At 39.0% G+C, this 25,140-nt stretch overlaps 1 protein-coding gene across 1 annotated transcript in view; it reads left to right on the top strand.

Moving 5' to 3' along the window:
- LOC126161345 (esterase FE4-like) overlaps positions 1 to 25,140 on the top strand; it is a 149,195-nt gene that overhangs the window by 32,328 nt on the left and 91,727 nt on the right. The window contains exon 2 of the mRNA XM_049917114.1: positions 11,707 to 11,850. Within this exon, the coding sequence (XP_049773071.1) occupies positions 11,707 to 11,850 (144 nt within the window). The remainder of the gene's footprint in view (positions 1 to 11,706; positions 11,851 to 25,140) is intronic.

Here is a 25,140-nt window from a genome sequence, read left to right as displayed (position 1 = left end):
AAAACGGCGACCGGAATATTGAACGAACCAAGCTCAGTTAGAGACGAAAGCAGGTCAGTCCTGTGGGACTATGTGAAGCAGATCGAAAAGTTTGAAACTATTTTTAATACAACAGTAGCAACTGAAGTGCTTTGTCTGTGTTTTACATCGATTATGCAGTAATCTCTCTTTCATTAGAAGTTTCTTTACAGTGAGTATATACCATGGGGGTTCTATCCCTTTATGAACTTTTCTACTGGATACTTATCTATCCAGTGCACTTGAGCTGTGAGAGGCTCACAATTGTGACCTGTCCTTCCTGCAATTCTGAAATGGCGAGAATATTTTATTAAATTTTCTGTTAATGTCTTCTGGCGCCACTATCCTTGCTCACTTTCGCTGTCCTTGAGTGGCAGCACCAGTGTTATCGATACTAGGTTCATGTTACTATCGGTGAAGCAACTATGAGTATTTCCGGGTTCTGCTCTGACAGGAAAGGGGAGTCGGTGGACGGAGTCGGTGGAGTGAGTCGGCAGAGTCAGTCAGAAGACAAACAGTCGCATGTTAGTAAGTCAACTCTGAGTCTCAGTCGCCTTTGGGTTGTGGACTGAGTCACGTTTATCATTACTCGGCAGTTGGACGAGTTGGTAGTCAGTGGCAGGCAGGTTCCCACTGTGCAAGTACACACTGGGACTGTGGCCGACACAGACGGAAGGCCGTTGGTCGGTCGGTCGGCTGGTCATCAGATGGCGTCGTATGGTCTGCTGAGCACAGACACCAGTATCCGTTGGGGAAGAGTTGGCAGCCAGCAACAGTCGGGTCTGTATGGTGTAGTATTCGCAGGGACCACTGTCACCGAAATTGGGCTGCCATTGGTCGTTTGCTCGGTCGGTCATCTCAGTCGACAACATCTTGGATCCTCAGGATGAACACCATTTTCTGAGTTGGGATGTTGTTGGATCTTGTTGGTTCATTGGAATTGAGCAGCAACGCAGTCTCCACACAGCATGAAGCCAGGTCAGGGCTTTTGGTGGCAGGCACATGCTGTTGCATTTGGAGGCGCTAGCTGTGTGAGCGACCCTTCACTTTCTTCCAAAGCAGGATCCTCAAGTTGAGTAATTAGTTACCTGTTCTTAAAATTTGACTGCTACAATTTGTTCGTTATTTGTGGATTGTTGTGTCCTCAGCCATTGACACATGTGATAATAAGTCATGTGTTTTGTTGCCTAAAGTCTGCAGCCTCCAGTAGTGACTTGGCAGTTGTGACTTGTGTTTTCGGTATTCCTTTAAACTTGTCTTGAGTGGTGTTTGATGCCTTGATCTTGGGGAGGCCAAGTTTGAAGTTATTGGTATCTTGGTTTACTTTTCATCGACAGTTATTTTCCATTATCTGTGCAGTTGGATCTGACTGTTGGAACTGTTGGAAATCAGTCAGATTGTCGGTTGGTTGTGAACTGTCCCTAGGTTGTGTTTCCTTCCACTTAAAAGGTTGTCGGTCTGGCTGCCTGTCTCACCTAAACATGGGTTAGTGTTACCTTCCTAGGCCAACCCTTGGAACCTTCTGAGTGCCACTCCTTGTGTTTTACATAGTAATTTCATTTTTAGTCTTAAGTACTCTATGGGAAAAATTTAAGCTGAGGCTTTCAGCCTATTTATACTGAAGATATTTTTTTTTCTAAAGAAGTGGAACTTCTAGAAGAACTCCTCTACCTCAGTTCCTTGCTTAGGCCTTGTGCCTTGAATTTCCAATGTGGCCTTCAGACAATCTAAATTAAATCAAAGGTGGTCTTTCGTTAAAACCTTTAGAGTTTTGATTCTTGCTTACGTCATTGTGTGTTTTAACAAATAAAATTTATATGTTGAGTGCAACAGACAGTAACTTATTTTGGCCCCTTTCTACAAAAATAACCACATCCGCTCTGTCCTGCTAGCCCAGGGATTTCAGCACTGTCAACTATTCTTTCAAACTTTAGCCAGAGTTCCTCTACATGATCCTGCTCTGTGCTAAAAGTATCAAATTCCTCATGGAGTTATGACACTACTGATTGTTTATATAGTTTACTGAATGTATATATAACGTAACTCTTCTCAGTGTCCATTCTTTCTCTTCTTTCCTATGTTTATTTGCCACCTTCCAAACTGCATCTACTTCCGAGACCCACTGTATCAACGACCATCCATGCACAACACAGACTTCTTGACTGCACAGATTGTTGATGCAACATCTGATGCCACTGATTATTTTCTCCAATAGGTATGGTTATATTTATTCCTACTGATCCCAATTCATCCCTCATCCTGATGTGCTTTAGTGTTATTTTCTTCACTTGTGCATGCCACTCGAACTTTAAGTCATTGACCTAACTCATCCTTCTTGCCTCTCTCTTCTTTTATCACAAAACACACACACACACACACACACACACACACACACACACACACACACATATCGACCTAACTCATCCTTCTTGCCTCTCTCTTCTTTTATCACAAAAAACACACACACACACACACACACACACACATCTCATCATTCCATTTCACCCATGTTTCTGCAAAGAAACATTCCACATGGGAAAAATATATTAAAAAAGATGCTGTTACTTACCAAACGGCAAAGCGCTGGTAGATAGACACACCAGCATTTTCCCGTTTAGTAAGTCACACATCTTTCTTTAAAATATATATATATATATATATATATATATATATATATATATATATATATATGTCTGCTTGTGTCTGTATATGTGTGGATGGATATGTGTGTGTGTGTGAGTGTATACCCATCCTTTTTTCCCCCTAAGGTAAGTCTTTCCGCTCCCGGGACTGGAATGACGCCTTACCCTCTCCCTTAAAACCCACATCCTTTCGTCTTTCCCTCTCCTTCCCTCTTTCCTGATGAGGCAACAGTTTGTTGAGAAAGCTTGACTTTTGTGTGTATGTTTGTGTTCGTTTGTGTGTCTGTCGACCTGCCAGCACTTTCATTTGGTAAGTCACATCATCTTTGTTTTTAGGTATATATATATATATATATATATATATATATATATATATATATATATAATAGAGGGAAACATTCCACGTGGGAAAAATATATTTAAAAAGAAAGATGATGAGACTTACCCAACAAAAGCGCTGGCAGGTCGATAGACACACAAATAAACACAAACATACACACAAAACTCTAGCTTTCGCAACCAACGGTTGCCTCGTCAGGAAAGAGGGAAGGAGAAGGAAAGACAAAAGGATATGGGTTTTAAGGGAGAGGGTAAGGAGTCATTCCAATCCCGGGATTGGAATGACTCCTTACCCTCTCCCTTAAAACCCATATCCTTTTGTCTTTCCTTCTCCTTCCCTCTTTCCTGACGAGGCAACCGTTGGTTGCGAAAGCTAGAGTTTTGTGTGTATGTTTGTGTTTATTTGTGTGTCTATCGACCTGCCAGCGCTTTTGTTGGGTAAGTCTCTCTCTATATATATATATATATATATATATATATATAGAGAGAGAGAGAGAGAGAGAGAGAGAGAGAGAGTGCATGATTTCTATTTTTAACAATTAAAGGAAATAACGTTTTCTTAATTACACTTTACATATTTTGCCTTTTTTTACATGCAAGATGAAAAAGAAATTACAAGGTGTATACAAAAAAAATCCATTAAGGGAAATAACATTTTCTTAACTACACTTTAACATTTTCTTAATTACACTTTACATATTTTGTCTTCTTTTTCCATGCAAGTTGAAAGAAAACCAAGGTTTATGTATAAAAATCAAAAGGTGAGCACTATTTGTTTAGGTAGATACATCACATTATTGTGGTACAGAGCTTTTGAATGTATGTTTCTACAGAAATCATGCCTGTTTCTGGTTTGATACTTGTGTACTTCATCACTGTTTAGAGCAGAGAATTCTTGGTTTGACTTCAGGGAACATACTGATTCATAGATGAATAAACTAGGGAGGGTCAAAATTTTCAACTCCTTGACGAGTCCTCTACACAGATCTTTGTAGGCAACACCCTTCAGAATATAAATAGCTCTCTTTTGGAGTTTAAAATAACTTTTTGTAAAACCTGTATTCCCCCAAAATATAATACCATATCTTAGATTACTATGCTTGTAAGAGTATTAGGCACATAAGACTGTTTCAAAATTGCAGTTTCCTTTAAGTTTTCTTAATATATAACAGTATTTACTAAGTTTTTTGTTCAATAGTTCAACATGTTTCTCCCATCTTAAATTATTGTCCACCCATACATCCAAAATTTTTGTACAAGAATTTTGTTTTATCAGACATTTCCCAATCTCTACTCTTATGTTATTTTTTACTTTGTTCCTTATGTGTCTAAAATTTATCCAAGTAATTTCTTTTTGTCATTTATAATTACGTAAATGTCCTTGAACCATTCACCTACCTCATTCATTGTTGAAGTTATTTTTTCTTGTAGGTCTGTGTCACTAACTCCTTTGATAAAAAGGCTCATATCGGCTGCATAAAGTATTGATTCTGATCTTGTAAGATTATTAAGAAAATCATTAATAAAAACGAAGAACAACAGAGGGCCTAGAACACAACCCTGGGGTACACCACAATTGACTTCAGATATGTTGAGTAATATTCTGTGCCATTATGTATTATTTCAACACTTTGGTGTCTGTTGCACAGATACGATTGAAACCAGCTGTATGCTTTTCTACGTACTCCTAAGCAATACAGTTCTCTAGCAAAATATCAAGGCTGATGAGGTCAAATGCCTTGGATAGATCTAAAAATGTTCCACAGTTTAAGTCCTCATTATCCACTGCAGTTAAAACCTGTTGCAACAAGTGATAGACAGCTGATTCTGTAGACCTGTTTTTTCTGAACACATTCTGAGCATTGGTTAGAGTTTGCGTTTGTTTAGGAAACTTAACAGTCACTGATACATAATCCTCTCAATTACTTTAGCAAAAGCTGAGAGTTGTGAAAATGCTCTATAATTTTGTATGGTATAAGGACAGTCTTTTGTATATAGTGGCTTTATTATTGATTTTTTAAGTGCAGAAAGGGATTCACCAGTTTCAAATGATGTATTAATAATATCAACGAGTTCAGTTATTATTTTGTTTGCACTATGTTTTCTAACCTTATCAGGAACACTATCACATCCATAGGACAGTTTATTTTTCTGCTTATTAATTGCATTTCTTACTTATGAATGTGTAACTGGGTACAAAAACATCGTCTTTTCCTCCCTTTTTTATGATAAGATTATTGTTTGTCACTTTGATTTTACCAACGTTGTTATTTGTTTTTGCTGCATGAATAACCTTTCTGTAGATTTTTCTGTAGCATCTAAGATATGGCTTTAATGCTGCATTACACTTAGAATGCCAACCCAGATTTCTAAGAGTACCTACAGATTTCTTAATTCCTGCAGTTCACCATGAATTAGATTTGAGAGAGAGATTTTTACTTTTCTAAGTGGGAAAGTGACATCAAAGTGGTATTTATAATCAGAGAAAAATGACTCATATTTAGAGTCTACAGTTTTGTTTGGGTCTCTGTCCCATTCAACACTATGCAACATCCTATGAAAATTCCAAAGGCTACTATCATTAACGTATCTTGTTTCTATATAGTTTCCACTGCCACATTTTTCTTCATCATTCCCGTTTCCTTTACACCATTCTTGCCACAATGGACCCCAACTCCATCTTTCTGCACCAGTTTAGAAAAGTATCCCTTTCCATGGCTAAAACCAATTCAACATTCTTTTCCTCAAATGCTGCCTAAACAACTGGAATCCCTGTGAACAGTCAAACAATAAACATTCCTTTCTCTAAATCCCGTCCCTTCTTTCACAATTACCTACATCTTTTCAGAATCCACCAGTCCCTGGCCCTCAGAAACCTGGTACTGCAAAACATATCTCCTTGGCAGAGGCATGCCAGAACTACCTCTGCTCCCTCAACAAGCTACTAGTACTGTGCAATCCCTGTCCATCTCTGAAAGTGAATTCTTTGCTCTCCAGCATGTGGAGGAGCATTCCAGACACTGCCTGCATACGTTATCCAACCTGCTGACAGCCTCCTGCCACTTCGGGCCACCACTATCCACCCCTATCATACCGACAGTAGTAATCCTCATCCATCAGTCATAACAACTAAACCCCACCTACCTTACCTTTTCAACTTGCCACATCCCCCAAAACTCCATTCCAGCTCTCCACCAAATCCAGTGCCAAAACATTACAGTAACACTGTTGTTAACCTTTCCACTAAAACCCTCAGCTCTACAGAAGTTTCAGTCATATCTAGAGGCCTCACCCTTAGCCTCACACCCAAATTTAACCGTGCTGGACTTGTCAAAGATCTGTTTTCCTTCTGCTGATCCCTGCAATGGAAGAAATTCATTGCCACCAATCCTTCCAACCATAGCTACGCTATTTCCAACACTGAATGCTGCCTCTTCCAGTTCATACCACCATCCAACCACCATCTAACCACCTGCTGGTCCCATTACATAAATCTCTTACCTCCAACTTTACCTCAGCATCAAGTCCAACTTTTCCCAGGTCCCTTAGTCAGAAAACCAACCCTTACCTTGAAGAAATGGTAGCCATACACACCTCAAAACAAATCCTGTCCTGATCATCCTACCTGCAAAAGTTCCACCATTGTTGTTATGAATCGCAGTGACTATCTGATGGGAGACCTCTGCCAGTTATCTGACTCCTTTATCTATAAACTCCACCAGAGTGATCCCACCCCAGAAGTCCAACGACCTCCAATCGCCACTTAAAACCTTAGGCCCTTCCCAGAACCTCTCCCCTGAATCCATTTCCCTTCTCACTCGTTTGATACCCGACACACCTCCCTTCTAGATGTTCCCCAAAATCCACAAACCCAACAATCCTGGATGCCCTGTTGTGGCTGGTTATTGTGTCCCCACTGAAGGAATTTTGGCCCTCATTGACCAACACCTGCAACCAGTTGCTGGTAATCTAGCCTCCCAAATCAAAGACACAAAACACTTCCTTCACCATCTCTCCACCATCCCCACCCCTTTACCTTATGGAACCCTATACATCAACATCCCTCATGCCAGTTGTCTTACCACTATTGAACACTACATTTGCAAACATCCTTCAGACTCCAAACCCACTACATCATTCCTCATACACCTTACTAACTTTATCCTAACCCACAACTGCTCCTTCTTTGAAGGGAAGGTATACAAACAAACCTGCAGCACAGTCATGAGCACCTGCATGGCACCATTCTTTGCTAAACTTTTTATGGCCCATCTAGAGGAGACCTTCATAGCATCAGAAAAACCTGAACCCCTAGTTTTCAGGTTCACTGAGGATATCTTCATTTAGACTCAGTGCCAAGACACCCTATCTTTGTTCTTTCACAACCTCAACATCCTCTCTCCCATCTGCTTCATGTGGTCTTCCTCAACCCAGAGTGCCACCTTCCTAGATGTTAAACCAACTAACCAACAACAGTATCTGCATTTTGACAGCTGTCATCCCTTTCACACTAAAAATCAATCCCATACAATCTGGCCAGTTAGGGATGGCATATCTGCAATGGCAAAAAATCCCTTGCTCAGTATGCTGAGGGTCTCAGTAAGGCCTTCACAAACAGTCACTATCCCCCAGACCTTTTCTGCAAACAGATCTCCCATGCCATTTCCCCTGACACCCCCAATACTCCCACCAGTCCCAAGAACCAGCCACAAAGCAATGTCCCCTTCACGACTCTGTACCACCCCAGGCTGGAACAACTGAACCACATTCTTGTCAGGGCTCTGATTACTTATCATCATGCCCTGAAATGAGGGACACTCTACCTGAGACACTTCCCATCCCTCCTAAAGTGATGTTCCATTGACTGTCCAACCTCCAAAACATTCTAGTGCATCCCTTTACTACTCCCAATTCCAACTCCTCCCCACAAGGATCATACCCCTGTGGAAGTCCCAGGTGCAAGACCTGCCCAGTCCACCAACCTAGCGCTTCCTATCCAAGTCTTGTCACAAGTTTATCCTGCCCCATGAGAGGCCAGGCCATCTGTGAATGCCATATCAGTTACCAGCTCTGCTGCAATCATTGCACAGTTTTTTATATTCATATGATTATCAACCTGCTGTGCACTAGAATGAAAGCACACTGCCAAATGGGGCCAAGAGCAAAATAGATCACCCTGTGCCATAACATACTTAATTTCAATGGCTGGATCCTTCCCTCCACCACCAGCTTTTCTGAATGGCTCAAATAGGAATTATCCTTTACAACACATTCTCTGCTCCCATAATTATCCCGTCCTCAACATATGGTAACATATCCTCTCTACACTCTCCACCCAACAGTTTCAACCCCTCCATCCTAAAATCTCCTCTACATTTTCATCTGGCACTCTGTTTATTTATTCCTTCTTCCAACATGTCCACCCACACTTCCCCTCTCCTCTGCTTGATGCCCTTTTCCTCCACATCCCTGCTCCACAACCTCCTGACACTGTGCCTGTTGGTATTCTAGTCCCTGCACACTCCATCAGATAGCATTCTTCTATGTCCCCACTTGTACACTACTATCACTTCCCCTCTCTCAGAATGCTGCTTGTACTCCGCTTGATAGTCGCATCCTGGTCTGAGATGCTGGAGTTGGTAGTCATGTGTGCATGATGTGTGCATGAGGTGTGTTTGCTTCCATGTATAAATGGTGTGTGTGTCTCTTTTGCTGGTGAAGGCTGTGACCAAAAGCTGTATGTAAGTGTCTTTTAATTGTCCCTGTGTGAAACTTAATGAGTCTTCTTTACAGTATGTAGCAATCTCTCTTTTCCTACATTGTTGATATTGCTACCTGGAGTTTCCACTGTTTTATCACTTTTCATATAGCCCTGATGCAATAACCATTGATCATACTTCTTCCTGCACCTGAGGAAACAATTAGGCTGTCAGCACAAGAACAAAAATAATAATGTCAGGCAGGCCATTTACCAGTAGTTGGCAGATACAGTGGTAGATTTTTATTAGAATAAAATTCAGAAATTTGTGTCTTAATATGAGTGGAAATTATGTTAAAAAGTGTATTAAAGTATAGGCTTTTGTGCAATAACAGTGTTGTTTATCCCTTGAGTGGGTGTGTTTGTGTACAAAGTGTGTCAATCACAAATAACATTGTTTTGTACCATTCCATTGTTGTTTTATGATTGAAAGCCCTTACTTATTCCTTCATTACTGCTTCAGCTAACACAGTAATAAGTTGTGTTGTCTGTCCAACTGAGCAGCAGTACTGAAAAATAAACAGCAGCGAAGAAAAATTTGCATTCTATGCAAGAAAATTACCCAGATTCCAAGCTATCAGGACACTCCGATGATGAGGCAGTTATCTATGAGATAAATAGTAACCAAATAAGGGGTTGTTAGGGATCTGACGCAACTGTGCTGTTTAATGCCTCGAGTGGGTCATTACTGTGTGGTAACAGTTGTTTGCGGCAACAGAGAGGTACAATGAAAGGTTTATTTTATTATTGTTTAATTAATCAGTGGCTTAGCTCATATTTTAGTTTATTTTATCATTATTTAATTAAACTAAGAATAAACTCTAGTTCTGTTCATGTATGTTTACTTTGGTAACATAAAGACAACTATTCCTTACATGTGTGCAAAGTGTACATGTGCCTACTTGTGTTACAAAAAAGGCACCCCCTCTTTAGGGTTGAAAAACTTACGTTTGTTTACTATTGAAATGATTCTCAGTTGAGAAAAATGCCTCATACATGTAGATAACTGCATATTTTACAGATCCACCTTGAGGGTTCTTCGATTCTTTCACTCATTTCCCAGTACATCTGCTCGTCAATGGTACTTGTTGAGGACAATAAAAATTAGTTCCAATTGATTTGTGAGCTGCACAATATAACACAAGCATTAATTTTTATGTAGACTTTGCCTACTTGTCTAAAGTTCAGAGTGTTGTTGTGTACCTTTTTTTTCAATGAGGTACCATTTAACATAAAAGAAGACATTGAGAATAGCTACTAATTGAAAAGAGAATTTAAAAACATAACTCTTTAGCTACACTTTTCATAGTTTGCCTGATTAATCAGACTCAAGGACTGAAAGGAGTGGGTAACTCTTTTCTTCACATCATATAAACCAAGTGATAAATAACTATATATTAAGATGCTGGAGAGTGATAAACTGCAGATGTTTAATAAATATCAGAGTGGAAGCAGTTTTTTCCCCTCCTTTCAAAGTAGCAGCTTTGTAGCCAATTCACTACATTACTAGTACAATTATTAATAGTATTAAACAGTGTTATAATAGTTTAGTGTTAATAATTTGCAGTGATTATGTTGTTAAAAGTTGCTTGTCTATTGGTAATATATACATTGACTCATTCCTCATGCCAGAAAGATTTGCCTTTAGATGCTATTTCAGATTATGTTGAATGAAATGGTGAATTTGAATGTATGTCTTTATTTGTTCCACATCACTATTGGTTCTCCTTAAAATGAGATCTACGGAGCATATTACATGAATAAATTAGTTTGTAAAAAATATCCAAATGTGAACAGTCTGTGATAGCTGAAAGAGGCAGGATTTCCATAAGAGGGCAACAATAAAAGGCCTTGTGAAAGTTCTGTATGTTTAATGATGGTAAACATACACTTATGAATATAATAGAGGGAAACATTCCACATGGGAAAAATATATCTAAAAGCAAAGATGATGAGACTTACCAAACAAAAGCGCTGGCAGGTCGATAGACACACAAACAAACACAAACATACACACAAAATTCTAGCTTTTGCAACAAACTGTTGCTTCATCAGGAAAGAGGGAAGGAGGAAAGGATGTGGGTTTTAAGGGATGTGCGGATGGATATGTGTGTGTGTGTGCGAGTGTATACCTGTCCTTTTTTCCCCCTAAGGTAAGTCTTTCCGCTCCCGGGATTGGAATGACTCCTTACCCTCTCCCTTAAAACCCACATCCTTTCGTCTTTCCCTCTCCTTCCCTCTTTCCTGATGAAGCAACCATTTGTTGCGAAAGCTTGAATTTTGTGTGTAGGTTTGTGTTTGTTTGTGTGTCTATCGACCTGCCAGCGCTTTTGTTTGGTAAGTCTCATCATCTTTTTTTTTTAGATATATAAACATACACTTAGGAAGACATTATCAGGGCAAAACTGAGCCAGCTAAATTATAGACATTATGATTTAAGGAGTAAGACAATAATTTACAAACATTTGAAAATGATAAACAAAGTAATCATTAGAAAAAAGAAAGCACTGATTAAAGTAGGACCAATAACTATACACAATGTCATTAGTTTATACAACTACGGCACATAGGGGGAGGCAGACAAAAGAAGAAATGCTTTGAGAAACATGTAAAATGAAAGAGGGAATTCACTCTGTATTTGATTTATGACAAATATACCATGAGATCATTGAATCATATATTCTGAGTGAGTGATCTAGTCCCTCTGTTTCATCTACATCAACACATATTATTCTTCATCCTATTCTATATTGGTTTGAATGGAATCAGTTTTTCCAAAAGATTGACATTTTCCTTCTCTCTAGCTATTCGTCTCAAAAATATTTGATCCATTTTTATAAATTTATGTAGCTTGAATATCCTTTTTAACCAGTTTCTCCATAACAATTACAATATGTGAAATAATGGATCTTGACTCAGATTTCTCTGTCCAATGCTTTATTTTTACAGGGACAAAACAATTATGTAACAGTTACAACAACTCTAGGATCTTTAAGAGGACTTGTGGAGCAAACTACTTCAGGACTCTCAACAATATATACATTTAAAGGTGTTCCCTATGCAGAGCCTCCTGTTGCTGAATTACGTTTTAAGGTAGGTAGTCCTATTTAAAAACATTATGATACATCAATAAAGTGTATCATGTGAACATCACGTGTATGAGACCTTCTTGTTAATAAGTACAGCTCTTTAAAGATATGTTACATAGCCTTTTGTGTGGCAACTTGCTACTGTCAAAAGTGTGGATCATTACAAAATATTATGCTATAATGGATTAATGAGCAGAAATATATATGTTGGTAAGTAATGAATAGCAATAATGTAAATATGATTATCAGCATTCCTAATTCATGACACTTCAGCAAAACACTTAAGATTATGGTTCATAAACAAATTTCTATTTCTCATTTATTATTTACAAGATGTAGGAAATAGTTGAAAGTAGCATTTTGATTCTCTTTCAGTTCAATTAGAACCTCCTTTTTATGGAACTCAAAGATCAAGACCTGATATCTGTAGGTCTTTCTATTTCCTGTATGCCAGTACAATGAGTGTGCCACTGTTTCATTAACACATTGGAGCCTAACAGGTCAGAAATCCAGTTATTACCCAGATCCTGAGGAAATTTGCTACAGTTTACAGATTTTTTTTTCTTTTTTTCTTTTTTTTCTTTTTTTATACATTTGCTAATCCACTTACCTCTTTAGGCAGTATGTCAGCTTAATCTTCCATCCTTCGTCTTGATGAATATGTATATGTTTAGTACAAATAAATTATAGTGGGATTTGTAGATATTACTCTAAAGATACTGTTTTTCAGCATTTTTATTTCTCCCAGAAGTGGACAAAATTTTCATAAGTTGTAGGGAATGGTAGGCTATTGATTTAAAATCACTTGTCAGCAGGAAATACTAAGTGCTTCATTTATAGGTAAAGTGTTTTATTGTGAAATGTTTGTTTTTCTCATTTTTACAAATTAGAGAACTTCACTTGGGTATGAAATCTTTCAAAACACTCGGAAACACAAGTAGTATCTGGTCTCTTTCCTCACTATCTTTCCTGCAGCTTTCCCTTGTTTCCAACAGACATTGCATCTTCTAGCTGTTTTTTTTTTTTTTTTCTTTTTGGTTGATGGCAGTTTCTCAGGAAAATGGCATGCTGTGAATCTGTTTGCACTTGCAACTCCAGATACTGAATGTGTGTCTTTATTTAGTTCTGATCCTCCTTTTTAAACCACTTGTTTTGCTAATTTACAGGTGAAATCTGCTAATGCACACTTTTTTAATATTTTGAATAATGTTGTCATTCTCAACTGCCCTCACAAAAATATGGACATCATTTTCCAGCATTTTACAGTCTTTCGATGGAAGGGATAGTAACTCATCAGCTGATCTCCTCTGTCAACACATGTTTTAGACAAGTTGTAGTATAGTACAACGTTTGGCTTTACTACATCAACATATTTATTCCTGGATTTTGCACTGACATGTAAAGTAGTCATCTTATGCTATGTTGACAACATGTGAACATCACATTTGTCTTTCCATTTCAAGCAGAAAAGGTGTCCTTTTCGATGAAATGTCATTTCTTCTTTCTTTAGTTTTTGATTTATTAGGTCTCCGGGCAAACCTATCCTGTTCTTCATAACAGTTTCAACTCCCAGTGTATTTCTTACTCATAGTTCTTCAAGGACTGCACGACTTGCATACAATCTGTCCATGTATACCACATGTGCTTTTCCCAAGTAAGCAGCAGGGATTGGACAGAATTGTCAACATTTACTTTTCCTCCAGCATGAACTTCAGCATTGCACACATAACCTGTTTGAGCATCACTTACAACATACGGTTCTATCCAATATTTCTCTGTTTTGTCTTTCATATAAACACAGAATCCAATTCTTCCTCGAAAAGGACTTACTGCTTCATCCACAGTCAGATTTCATGATGGATAAAAGACTTTTTGCATCTTTCTGTGAAAAAGTCCCAAATAGGTCTTATTTTATGCAGAGGGTCATGGCGTGGTTCTTGCTGAGGTGTCCATAGCACATTATTGTTCACATGCAACAACCTGAATATGGCAAAAAATCTGTCTCGTGACATTAGCTGGGAAACAAATGATGAAGCAAGGACAGGCTCTTCAGACCAATTATCCCTAAGTTTAGGTTTCTTTACAACACACATATGCAAAATGATTGCAAAAAATTGCTATACTTCATGTATCCTCACTGCTCTCCATTTCTTTGATAAGGATTTTGATTTGATTCTGTTCTGACGGCAAAGTTCAGAAATAGTATCAGTAGCATATAGCGGTGTACCGTAGGTCTCTAGACGAGCGTAGCGTTCCAAAGGATTGGAAAAGGGCACAGGTCATCCCCGTTTTCAAGAAGGGACGTCGAACAGATGTGCAGAACTATAGACCTATATCTCTAACGTCGATCAGTTGTAGAATTTTGGAACATGTATTATGTTCGAGTATAATGACTTTTCTGGAGACTAGGAATCTACTCTGTAGGAATCAGCATGGGTTTCGAAAAAGACGGTCATGTGAAACCCAGCTCGCGCTATTCGTCCACGAGACTCAGAGGGCCATAGACACGGGTTCACAGGTAGATGCCGTGTTTCTTGACTTCCGCAAGGCGTTCGATACAGTTCCCCACAGTCGTTTAATGAATAAAGTAAGAGCATATGGACTATCAGACCAATTGTGTGATTGGATTGAGGAGTTCCTAGGTAACAGGATGCAGCATGTTATTCTCAATGGAGAGAAGTCTTCCGAAGTAAGAGTGATTTCAGGTGTGCCGCAGGGGAGTGTCATAGGACCGTTGCTATTCACAATATACATAAATGACCTGATGGATGACATTGGAAGTTCACTGAGGCTTTTAGGAGATGATGCTGTGGTATATCAAGAGGTTGTAACAATGGAAAATTGTACTGAAATGCAGGAGGATCTGCAGCGAATTGAAGCATGGCGCAGGGAATGGCAACTGAATCTCAATGTAGACAAGTGTAATGTGCTGCGAATACACAGAAAGATAGATCCTTTATCATTTAGCTACAAAATAGCAGGTCAGCAACTGGAAGCAGTCAATACCATAAATTATCTGGGAGTACGCATTAGGAGTGATTTAAAATGGACTGATCATATTATGTTGATCGTCGGTAAAGCAGATGCCAGACTGAGATTCATTGGAAGAATCCTAAGGAAATGCAATCTGAAAACAAAGGAAGTAGGTTACAGTACGCTTGTTCGCCCACTGCTTGAATACTGCTCAGCAGTGTGGGATCCGTACCAGATAGGGTTGATAGAAGAGATAGAGAAGATCCAACGGAGAGCAGCGCGCTTCGTTACAGGATCATTTAGTAATCGCGAAAGCGTTACAGAGATGATAGATAAACTCCAGTGGAAGACTCTGCAGGAGAGACGCTCAGTAGCTCGTTACGGGCTTTTGTCAAAGTTTCGAGAACATACCTTCACCGAAGAGTCAAGCAGTATATTGCTCCCTCCTACGTATATCTCGCGAAGAGACCATGAGGATAAAATCAGAGAGATTAGAGCCCACACAGAGGCATACCGACAATCCTTCTTTCCACGAACAATACGAGACTGGAATAGAAGGGAGAACCGATAGAGGTACTGAAGGTACCCTCCGCCACACACCGTCAGGTGGCTTGCGGAGTATGGATGTAGATGTAGATGTAGATGTACATTTGTCTCTGACTTTACTTTTAGAAACATGCTGTGATAAAAACATTGCAACAAACAGTCTAGTACTGTTGATAATGTATTAACAGGAACCTGAATTCCACTCATTTCTTCAAACAGAGGTAATTCAGGGAGTGCATAAAAATAACACCATTCATTGTGAAGGCAGGCTGTTGAACTGAATGACAAACCTGACTAATAGAAACTTGTGCATTAGCTTCTTCATACTCAATACCATCATTTCTATCAGCAGCACAGGTTTCGCTCTCCAGATCACATGAGTCATCATGAGCCGTCTTCTGAAAAATCGCCTATGTCGTCTGAAAGATCATCAAGTTCTGAGCCATTGTTCAAGAGTTCTTCAATCTCTAATTTTGACAAGCAATGTGTATTATCCATATTCACTATTCATATGTTTTTACACATGGAAAGGATGCACACAATATTACAACATGGCAGACAACATAGAACAAAACAACCTTCAAAATATCCCAAGTGCACACATAGTTCACATAACATTGGTACCATTCATGAGAGACTGGCATGCACTAGACATCAACAATGCACTTGCAACAAGCCAAACAATTAGTCTCACCACTTAAAAATGTAAAACACGTGTTTAAATCACAAATAAATAAGTCGGAAGCGAAGAACGTATGACATATGTCCGTCGGATTTTTTGGTTAAACGATAGTGAATGTATCTAGCACATCTGTCAGCTCCAATGTGCTAATTTTAAAATTTTGTACTTGGCTGGAGCAGGAACCATAGAATGAAATCTTCTTGTAGACATCCAATCGATGGCAAATTGTAAGGTTTGTTAAAACTGCTTTACCGTGGTTTCAAAATTCATAAAGTTATCTACTTCAGAAGAAAAATATGGACAACTGGATTACATGTTGTGACACAGGTATGTTAAATATAGCCCAAAGGCATCATCAAATGTAAAATTTCACCTCCACATTAAATTGGGACCGATGACCGTAGCAGTCTGGTCCCTTTAATCCCACAAACCAACCACATTAAATTAAAACACGCACAACATGATTCTTGTTATATGGTACTTCCTCACCAATATACAGCTAGTGCACAAGGTGAGGAATTACCATATGACAATAACCTTGTTGTGCATCTTTTAATTTAATATGGAGGTTAAATTTTATATTTTAAATACCTTTTGGCTACATTTTAATGTACCTCTGTCACAACATTTAATCCAGTGGTCCATATTATCCTTCTCAAGAAGATGTTGCTGTAAATGTTGAAACCATGGAAAGGGGTTTTAATAAACCATCCAATCTGCAATTCATTGGTTGTTTACTATTTCTACCAGAAGAGTGTTTCATTAATGGTAAGCAGGTGACTGTCTAGTTCCACAGTAGTGTTAAGGACCATGTTTGACTTGTAGAATTTGACATTAGTGATTTGCTTTTATATTATTATTTATAAGCATGTCTTTAACTCCTTATATGAGAATGAACTATAATTAATACCAATCTATATACTGGCTTCATTGTGATAGTGTAAAATGAAGGTGAACTGCCTCCTAACATTAAGTATTCATTCTTGCTATATTTGTTCACAAAGAAGAATAAGCCTTGAGGCACAAAATGCCTAATACACAATCATTCTGTTGAGGTACAGTTCAACAGCTTTGGTGTGTCATCAAGGATTTGCAGTTTTTAAGAGTTACATTTCTATAACCTTTGTGTGTCATCATCAATCTAAAGTTTTATTCAGTTAATCCAAATTTGTCAATGTGAACCTGCAAGAAATAATCTTTAGCAGAAGATACACATGACTGACACTTTGATTTCATCATAGACAGAAAAGCAGTACACCTAAAAAATAATATAAAAATATGAAACATTATTGATAATTACAAATGTCAATGCATCCTCAGAGAAATTTAACATGATATCAATTCTACTGTATGTTAACATCTGGCGCAACAAAACTGTAACTTTGCTGTTGCAACAACTCTTTTGATTTTATGCACCTCAACTTTTTGACTGTTTTGGTGGTGTTCTCCAGTTGTTCCTGTTTTATGCAATCTTCTCATTTTCATTTTGCTACTAAATCACAATTGATAATATGTTATGGCTTATGGACCCCTTGGCTGGCACTGTAGCTCTTCCTCTATTGTATTTTCAGTGCTAAGATGAACATTCCTGCATGCCTTCATAGATGGTCCATGGCACTGTGCTTTCTTTCTTTATGAGTTTTCCTATGGATTTTTGTCTATCCTATTTCTTTTAGTACTTCTTTGTTAATACTTTATAGGCCTAGCTTATTTTTAGCTATTTTGTTTGGTGTAACATTTCAAATACCTCTAGTTTATTCTTCTCTGTCTTTTCAATGGTACATTTTTATCTTTCAGGTTTCAGACATTCAGTTACTAAAATTTCTCCTTAACTCCATATCAGTTATTGATACCATTAGACCTTTTGTACCAAATGATACTTTATATTTCAGTGCTAATCTACCAGTACTTATGATGTCTCATTTTATTTGTTTAAGAGAATTTAATTTTTTCTACTACCATCTTTCTGTCAGTTTTGTTCTGTGGGAATCCATTATTATTATTTATAGTGTTCTTCATCATCTCCATCTTAGCTTAGATTTTACATTACTTACAAATTTTACTTTCTATGTGTTCTTGTTCTGTAGAATTTGTAGAGACAAGTTCAAAACATTATTTTCAATACTTATTTTCACATACAGGATTTCAGAAGTATGGTGATGCTAATGAGATTATAAGAACGCACTGGATTAAAAGTTCTTGAGTTTCCAGCAGAATCAATTGATAAAAATTACATGAGCTTTCAGTCAAACACTCCTTGTCCATTTTCAAGTGGAATCTGTGCCAGTGGGTTGCTGGTACACCCCTTATCCACGCTAACTGCCATCTGTGACATCACTGATGCTCACGGCATAGCAATGTATGGGCATATGTTTGCTTGGCGTTCGATGTCGCCACTGGATCCAATGCCGTGCTGTGCTGCTGGCCACCATCTCTATTTATGATGTAATCAGTGATTTCTATTTCATGGTTCGTTTAATTACACAATCCCAGAAGCCATTTGTGTGAGTCACAATGGTTGTTTCACCAAATTTTATCTGTTGTATGTTCCCTAAAGCATGCTCAGTTAAAGCAGATTTCTTGAGATAGTGTAAGTGATAAAATCTCTTGTGCTCCTTCCTGCATTGGTCCACAGTGTGTTCTGTTTGTTCAAGATAAGACCCACATTAACAGCTACTGGGATTATATAATTAAAGAAGCAATTGAAATAAAAATCACCTACAGCAACCTAGATAGAAATGATGTGGAATCCAGTGATTGGATGATTGAAGTGGGCACATTGAATGCCAAGTCAACATATGCTCATATATGGTGTACACAAGGGGCATACCAGCAGCCCACTGGCAGCCATACTGTCTGACAGTGGTCAAGAAGTGTATGGCTGAAAGCTCATGCAATTTCAATCACTTATTGTGGCTGGAAACCTGAAAACTTTTCATACAAATGAGACTGCCTATAACACAATCTATCAGAGAAGTTTTATCTAGTGCATGATCAATACAATTTCATGTCTGTGTGTCGTCCATTAAAAACACTCTCTCCCTTTTTTTCACCTGTCTGCTTGATATCTTTTGATTATCAGTTGCAGTCTTTTGCCTTCTAGATGGGAAAAGCAGCATTAGCACGATGTTTTCCATTTCTTAAACTTCTGTTAAAATCTTCTGATGGTATGCAGCCATTTCTTTTTGGCATATTGCTTCAAATTTTGCCAGCAAGCTCTTAAATTATGAGTTTCTTTACTGTAAGGGTGAATGGATTTTAGCTGCCATATTATTTTGGCTTTTCTCATACAATATAAAACTGTTTACTAAAGCACTTCAAGCAACCAGTAAAACATTTTTCTCCATGACTTCAGTAATTTTCTGACAAAACTATAGCTAAAAATGTAAGGATTCATTCTTCTGAGAGAATCAATTCTTTTCTTGTGTATTATAATTACTCTTGGCTTTACAACACTTACATATTCTCTGTGCATTTTTGCTGCATCTACTGCTTGTCAGCACTGTGGCATCAACTTTCACTTCCCTTGCCACCTTAACATCACTGTACTGTTATCTTTAAGGAAAACCCACAAATCTTGTTTCACGACTTTGTTCATAGGCATGCTAGACATATTGCTTTACACAGTTCCTGTCAGGTCTACTTTTGTCAGTTCATTTGTGTGAACAATATTTATGTAGAATTTATTTGTGAATACATGAAAACCTGTGCCATTGGGATTCTGAAACAATTGGCACACAAGTGCAATATGATTTATGTTGTGAACAGCAATTCTGATCTTGTCAGTTTCTTGGTGGTAGAGTTGACAAAGTACAGTTCAAAACAGATAACTCAATGTATTTTACAGCCAGTCAAAATATAAATATCTAAGACCCATTTTCATAGATTTTTGTCTATTGCGGGGTGTGGCAGAGGATACAAATGTATCACTATCATTGTCCCTCTTCCTTTTTCACAGTTGTTGATAAGCCTCCATGTAACCTTCAGTTTCTCTGATTTTCCTGTCATGGTTATTTGACAGGATGTATGGGGAGAAAGTAATTTGTGTCAAAGGGGAAATTCATTTGACAAAATTAGTAAAGGAGGCAGAATGGTTGCACAATAATAAGCTTCAGGTACTGCCAACAGAAACATTTAATCTAATATAAACTAATCCTACCTTTTATATATTGTTTGGTCCTTCTGCAGGAATAGCTGGTTAGACAGGAGTGAGTGGTAGGGGTTAAATGGAGAGATAAATCAATAAGACCACAAGTGAGAGGGGACCCATCTTTTGTGAGAATGAGGAGAGGATGTAATGCATTGTTTGACTCTTGATGAAATCTATGCTTTGAGAATTTTTAAAGTAAATTTCTACATGATATACAATGTCTCTCTTCTAATAACTGCCACTGGTGTTCGATTAGTGTTTCATGACATTCTTGTTCTTACTAACTGAACCTTGAATGAAACACACCACTCCTCTTTGTATCTTCTGTATTTTCTCTATTAATCTCATCTGATAAGTGTCCCAGACTATTGATCAATAGTCTAGGATAAATCAAACTTTAACTTAGTAAGATCTCTCTTTTATGACTGGAATTGTTGCAATGAATGCCAGTCTGTCAACTGTTTTCCATGTAATTAGTTTTATGTGAATGTTCCACTTCCTTCAAAGAAGATCTGAATATTTCAACAACTGTTATCTCTACCAGGAGAATTTATTACTAGCACTCCCAACAACGTTACTGAAGTACCTAAATTTGGACAATGGTTATGCACAAAAATCCATAGGTTTCAACCTGTTTTGCCCAGAGATCATAGTGTTAATATATGTGCATCATGATGAGATCCAGAAGCCATTTTAAACAGCATATGACTGACCCTTTGAAGTACTTACATGGCAGAAAAGACATTTACATGACATGTGTGGTTTTCTTAGGATAATCCTGATTGATTTCTTGAAAGCAGTATTAACAGTAGCAGAGCTGCAGGATTACAAAACAACAAAGGGAGAATGTGACATGTCATCTGCTCCTGACCCTGTGAAGATGCCTGTGAAGTAACCGCACACCTTTTCACCATTGGCACCAGAGTGTCACAACAATGGTTCATGGGTAACATGATATGCACATCCTGTTCATTTTAATCCTAAGTGCTGTATTCTGCTACTAGTACATGTAAGTGTGACTGCACTGAGTGTAGTGTCATTTTGCATGTCTACTTAAATCAGCAGCTGATTTTATCAGCATGGACCACCTGTTGATGCGTGCACATGGCACCATCTCTGCCAAGCCATCTGCTGGTGAGCTGTACCTATACACATGTGGAGTAGCACCAACTCACCCTCACTATCTTCATTTAGTTTGTACTGTTCACATCCATTGTTCTGTTTATCTCCTATGTTGTACCTTCTATATGATTCTTTTGTCTTGTTAAGTGTGGAGGCATGAGAGGCTTGTTTCTGTTATTGTTTGTAGATTTATGAATAAAGTCATATTTGTCTGAGTTGGATTGGTGTCATGTATTAATTGGGTACTAAACAACTGGTGATGAGTTTGGAGTGGTTTCTGGGTGTGCAACTTTTAGGTGCGGTTTCATATGGTTTAGTCATTATGGACACCATGCTACCAGCCCTGACTGAACAGCTTACTTCAGTAGTGACCACTTTGTTGGCTTCCATTAACAAATGGGTTACCACTCCACCAGTATATCCACCCAGTTTGCCTCCATATGATGATGGAGTTGAGAATTGGGAATCTTATGAAAAAAGATTGAGACAGCATTTTTTGCCTCTCAGTGTGGCAGACTCAAATATGTGCACAGCCTTATTCCTCTCTTGGACTCCACCTAAGGCATATGAGTTACTGTGCCAGCTTGCCCCTTTATGAGGACCAGCAGCTGTTACTTTAAATCACATGTGTAGTTTACTGTCCAACTACCATCGCACACAAATGCAGGTCATAGAGACATGAGTTGAATTCTACTGACACGACAAGAAAGCAAACCAGTCATACAGGGCCTGGATGGCTGAACTTAACAGCCTTAGCCTTAAGTGTCAGTTTGTTACTGATGCCCATAATGACTCTTCTGCAGACTGTACGGTGTGTGATGGAATTATCTGTTTAGCTCTATTAAAAGCCTCCCTTGGGAGAAGTCTTGCAATAGCACAATCTTTTGAAGTTTCTCAGGCAGCAGGTGACCAAATTGAAGCCCGGGGTGATGTGGCAGTAGTGTCACAAGAAGTGCCCACTAGGACAACAGACAGTGGTGGTGTTTAAGGTGTGGGCTCACCACTGAGAATACCAAGGCCAGCCCAAGCAGCCATGACTGCTGCAGTGCTACATCAGAATTCTCTGTTTCTGTCTTGTCCTTTCTGTTTTGTCCAGCATGAATGTTCAGCACAGGGCTACTTGTAATGCTTGCCAGAAAAAAAGCCACATAACCTCCAGATGTCATTTGCCGCAGGTTGCTCAGCATATTGACATCAACTGTGTGACTCCAATGCTCGCAACTTCTCCCAAGTTGTTTATCCAGTTAAGTTTTTTTGCCAAGTGCTCCAGCTACAGGTTGACACAGATGCTGCAGTGATATTATTGAATGCTCAAACCTATGTCAGTTTAGGTTCAATGACATTGACACCGATCATGTGGAAGTTGGTCAGTTACAACAAACAGAACATTGTGCTGTTGGGATAATTTATAGCACCTGCAAGTTTCTGGCTTGCTCCATTACATTTTTGGTGGTTGCTGATGCTGGTGTTGAGAACTTGTTGGGGATGGAAACCTTATAGGTATTTGGATTTTCTGTCACTTCTATCACCTTGTGTCCAATCAGGTACTGTATTTTCAATTGGAAACACTGTGTGAGGAGTTTTTGGACTTCTTGTCAGAAATTATTGGATGTACTATGAATTTTTCTGCTCATATTTCCCTGAAATCCATGGTTCGGCCTCATTTTTTTTTTGTGTGTGGGTCACCTTGAAAGATCAAGTAAAAGCAGAATAGGGGTGGTGCAACCTGTTATGGCTAATGAATGGTCATCTCCACTGGTTGTAGTTTGGAAGCTATTGGGGAAACTTTGCCTCTGTAGTGAATTCAGTACCACTATCAGTGTGTAGTTGATCTTGGAGGCGTGTCTTCTCTCAAGCATATCTGCAGGCTTTTTTGGATGAAAAGTCTCAGTGAATTCTGGTTTAGAATGCTTCTTTTGGTGCCTACCAACATTTACACCTTCCTTTTAGTGTGACTAGCCTCCCTGCTTTTTTCAAACAATGTTTAAAGCAATTGATTGTGCCTGCCCCTGGGTGTACTATTATCTGGATGATATTGTTGTCACAGGCTCCTCCACAGCCAGTCACTTGAAAAATTTCTGAACTTTGTTTTTCTGTCTTACAGTTGTCAGGCTTACGGTGTGAAGTCACAAAATCTCCGTTTTTTCAACCTTCTATTGCTTAGTTGGGTTCGAGGTCCCACAGGATGTGATTCATCCTCTGCCAGGCCACATCTCTGCTGTTATGTCCATGCCTATCTCTTGTCCACAAAGAAGCTTCAGGCCTTCCTAAGGAAATTGAAATGAGTGTTTGGCGTCATTGGCCAGGAGGCCCCTTACGTGGCAGGTCCAGCCTCCTAGGTGCAGGTCTTATTATATTTGATGTCGCATTGGGTGACCTACATGCCAGATGGGGTTGAAATGATGATGAAGACAGCACAACACCCAGTCCCAGAGTGGAGAAAATCCCTGACCCAGCCAGGAAATGAACCCGAGCCCCTTAGGACAGCAGTCCACCACACTGACCATTCAGCTATCGGGGTGGACTTCCTAGGGAAAGCAGCCTGCTATCATAAATTTCTGATGGGGGTGGCCACATTGGCCCACCCATTGCATAAAATGTTACACAAAAATGTACCTTTTTGATGGAGCCTGGATTGCGAATGTGATTTTCAAATGTTGAAATCCAAACTACTTTTGGCCCCTGTTTAGCTACATTCTCTCTGGACCAACATATAGTTTTGGTGACTGACACCTCACAGTATGGTCTCAGCATGGTTCTAGCGCACCAGTATGCTGATAGCTCTGAATGACCTACTGCTCTTGCTTCTAAATCTCTCACTCTGACCAAACAGCATTACTCTCAGGTGGAAAATATGGCTCTTGATGTAGTTATGCTCTCCAGAAATTTCATGTTAATTTGTATTGCTCCAAGTTCCACCCTATTACTGGCCATAAATCCTTGATTTCCCTGTTTAACCCCCACACTGACAAAGTAGCACACCACCTACAGTGCTGGGCGCTATTCTTGTCTCACTACAATTAAAAGACCCATTTTTGACCTATGTCTAACCATGCCAGTGTGGACGCCATGTTCCATATTCCTGTGGGTGCTGATCCTGACTTTGATCATGATGATTTACTTTGTTTTCATCATGATATGGAAACACAGGCTGTGGTCAAGGGTTTCCCAATTATAAGCTTGTGCATAGCAGCTGCCATTGCCACTGACCCAGTCCTCTGCCAGGTGGTTTGGTTTGTTTAACAGGGCTGGGTTAGGCTGTGTACCTCCTGCACAACTATTTTTCGTTACGGTATCACTTCTATGCTTTTGATGGTGTTTTGCTGTTCTCCATGGAAGTCTCTCCCAGAGCAGTCATTCCCACCATGTTACATCTCCACCAGTGCCACCGGGCTGTTTTGTACACTAAACTGTTAGCTATGAGTTTTTTGGAGAGGGATTGATGGTGAAATAGTCTATTTTGACATGGGTCTTGAGCAATGTGATCAAGAAGAGGCAGCTCCCAGGGCGTTTCTGTCCCCCTGGCCAGTTCAGTGCCAGCCATGGGAATACATTCATGTAGATTTTGCGGGTCACCTCTAAATTTCCTGTTGACTCTTAGTTGTGGATGCATTTTCCCAATTTCCTTACATTCTCTGGTGTGTGTTGACATCAGCTGAGGTCACAATTTGTACACTTTTGAGGGTTTTTTCTATTGAGGGGTTGCCTTCTACCTTAGTTGTCGATAATGGGCCCTAGTTTGTTTCTCACACATTCAATTGTTTTGTTCCCATCATGGCTTGTCATGTTACTGCTCTGCCATTCTACCCTAAACCAATTGT

The sequence above is a fragment of the Schistocerca cancellata genome, chromosome 1, assembly GCF_023864275.1.
Source record: "Schistocerca cancellata isolate TAMUIC-IGC-003103 chromosome 1, iqSchCanc2.1, whole genome shotgun sequence".
In the NCBI taxonomy this organism is placed as follows: domain Eukaryota; kingdom Metazoa; phylum Arthropoda; class Insecta; order Orthoptera; family Acrididae; genus Schistocerca; species Schistocerca cancellata.
Note: the sequence above shows the minus strand (reverse complement) of the source record. Positions and strands in the feature narration are given on the sequence as shown.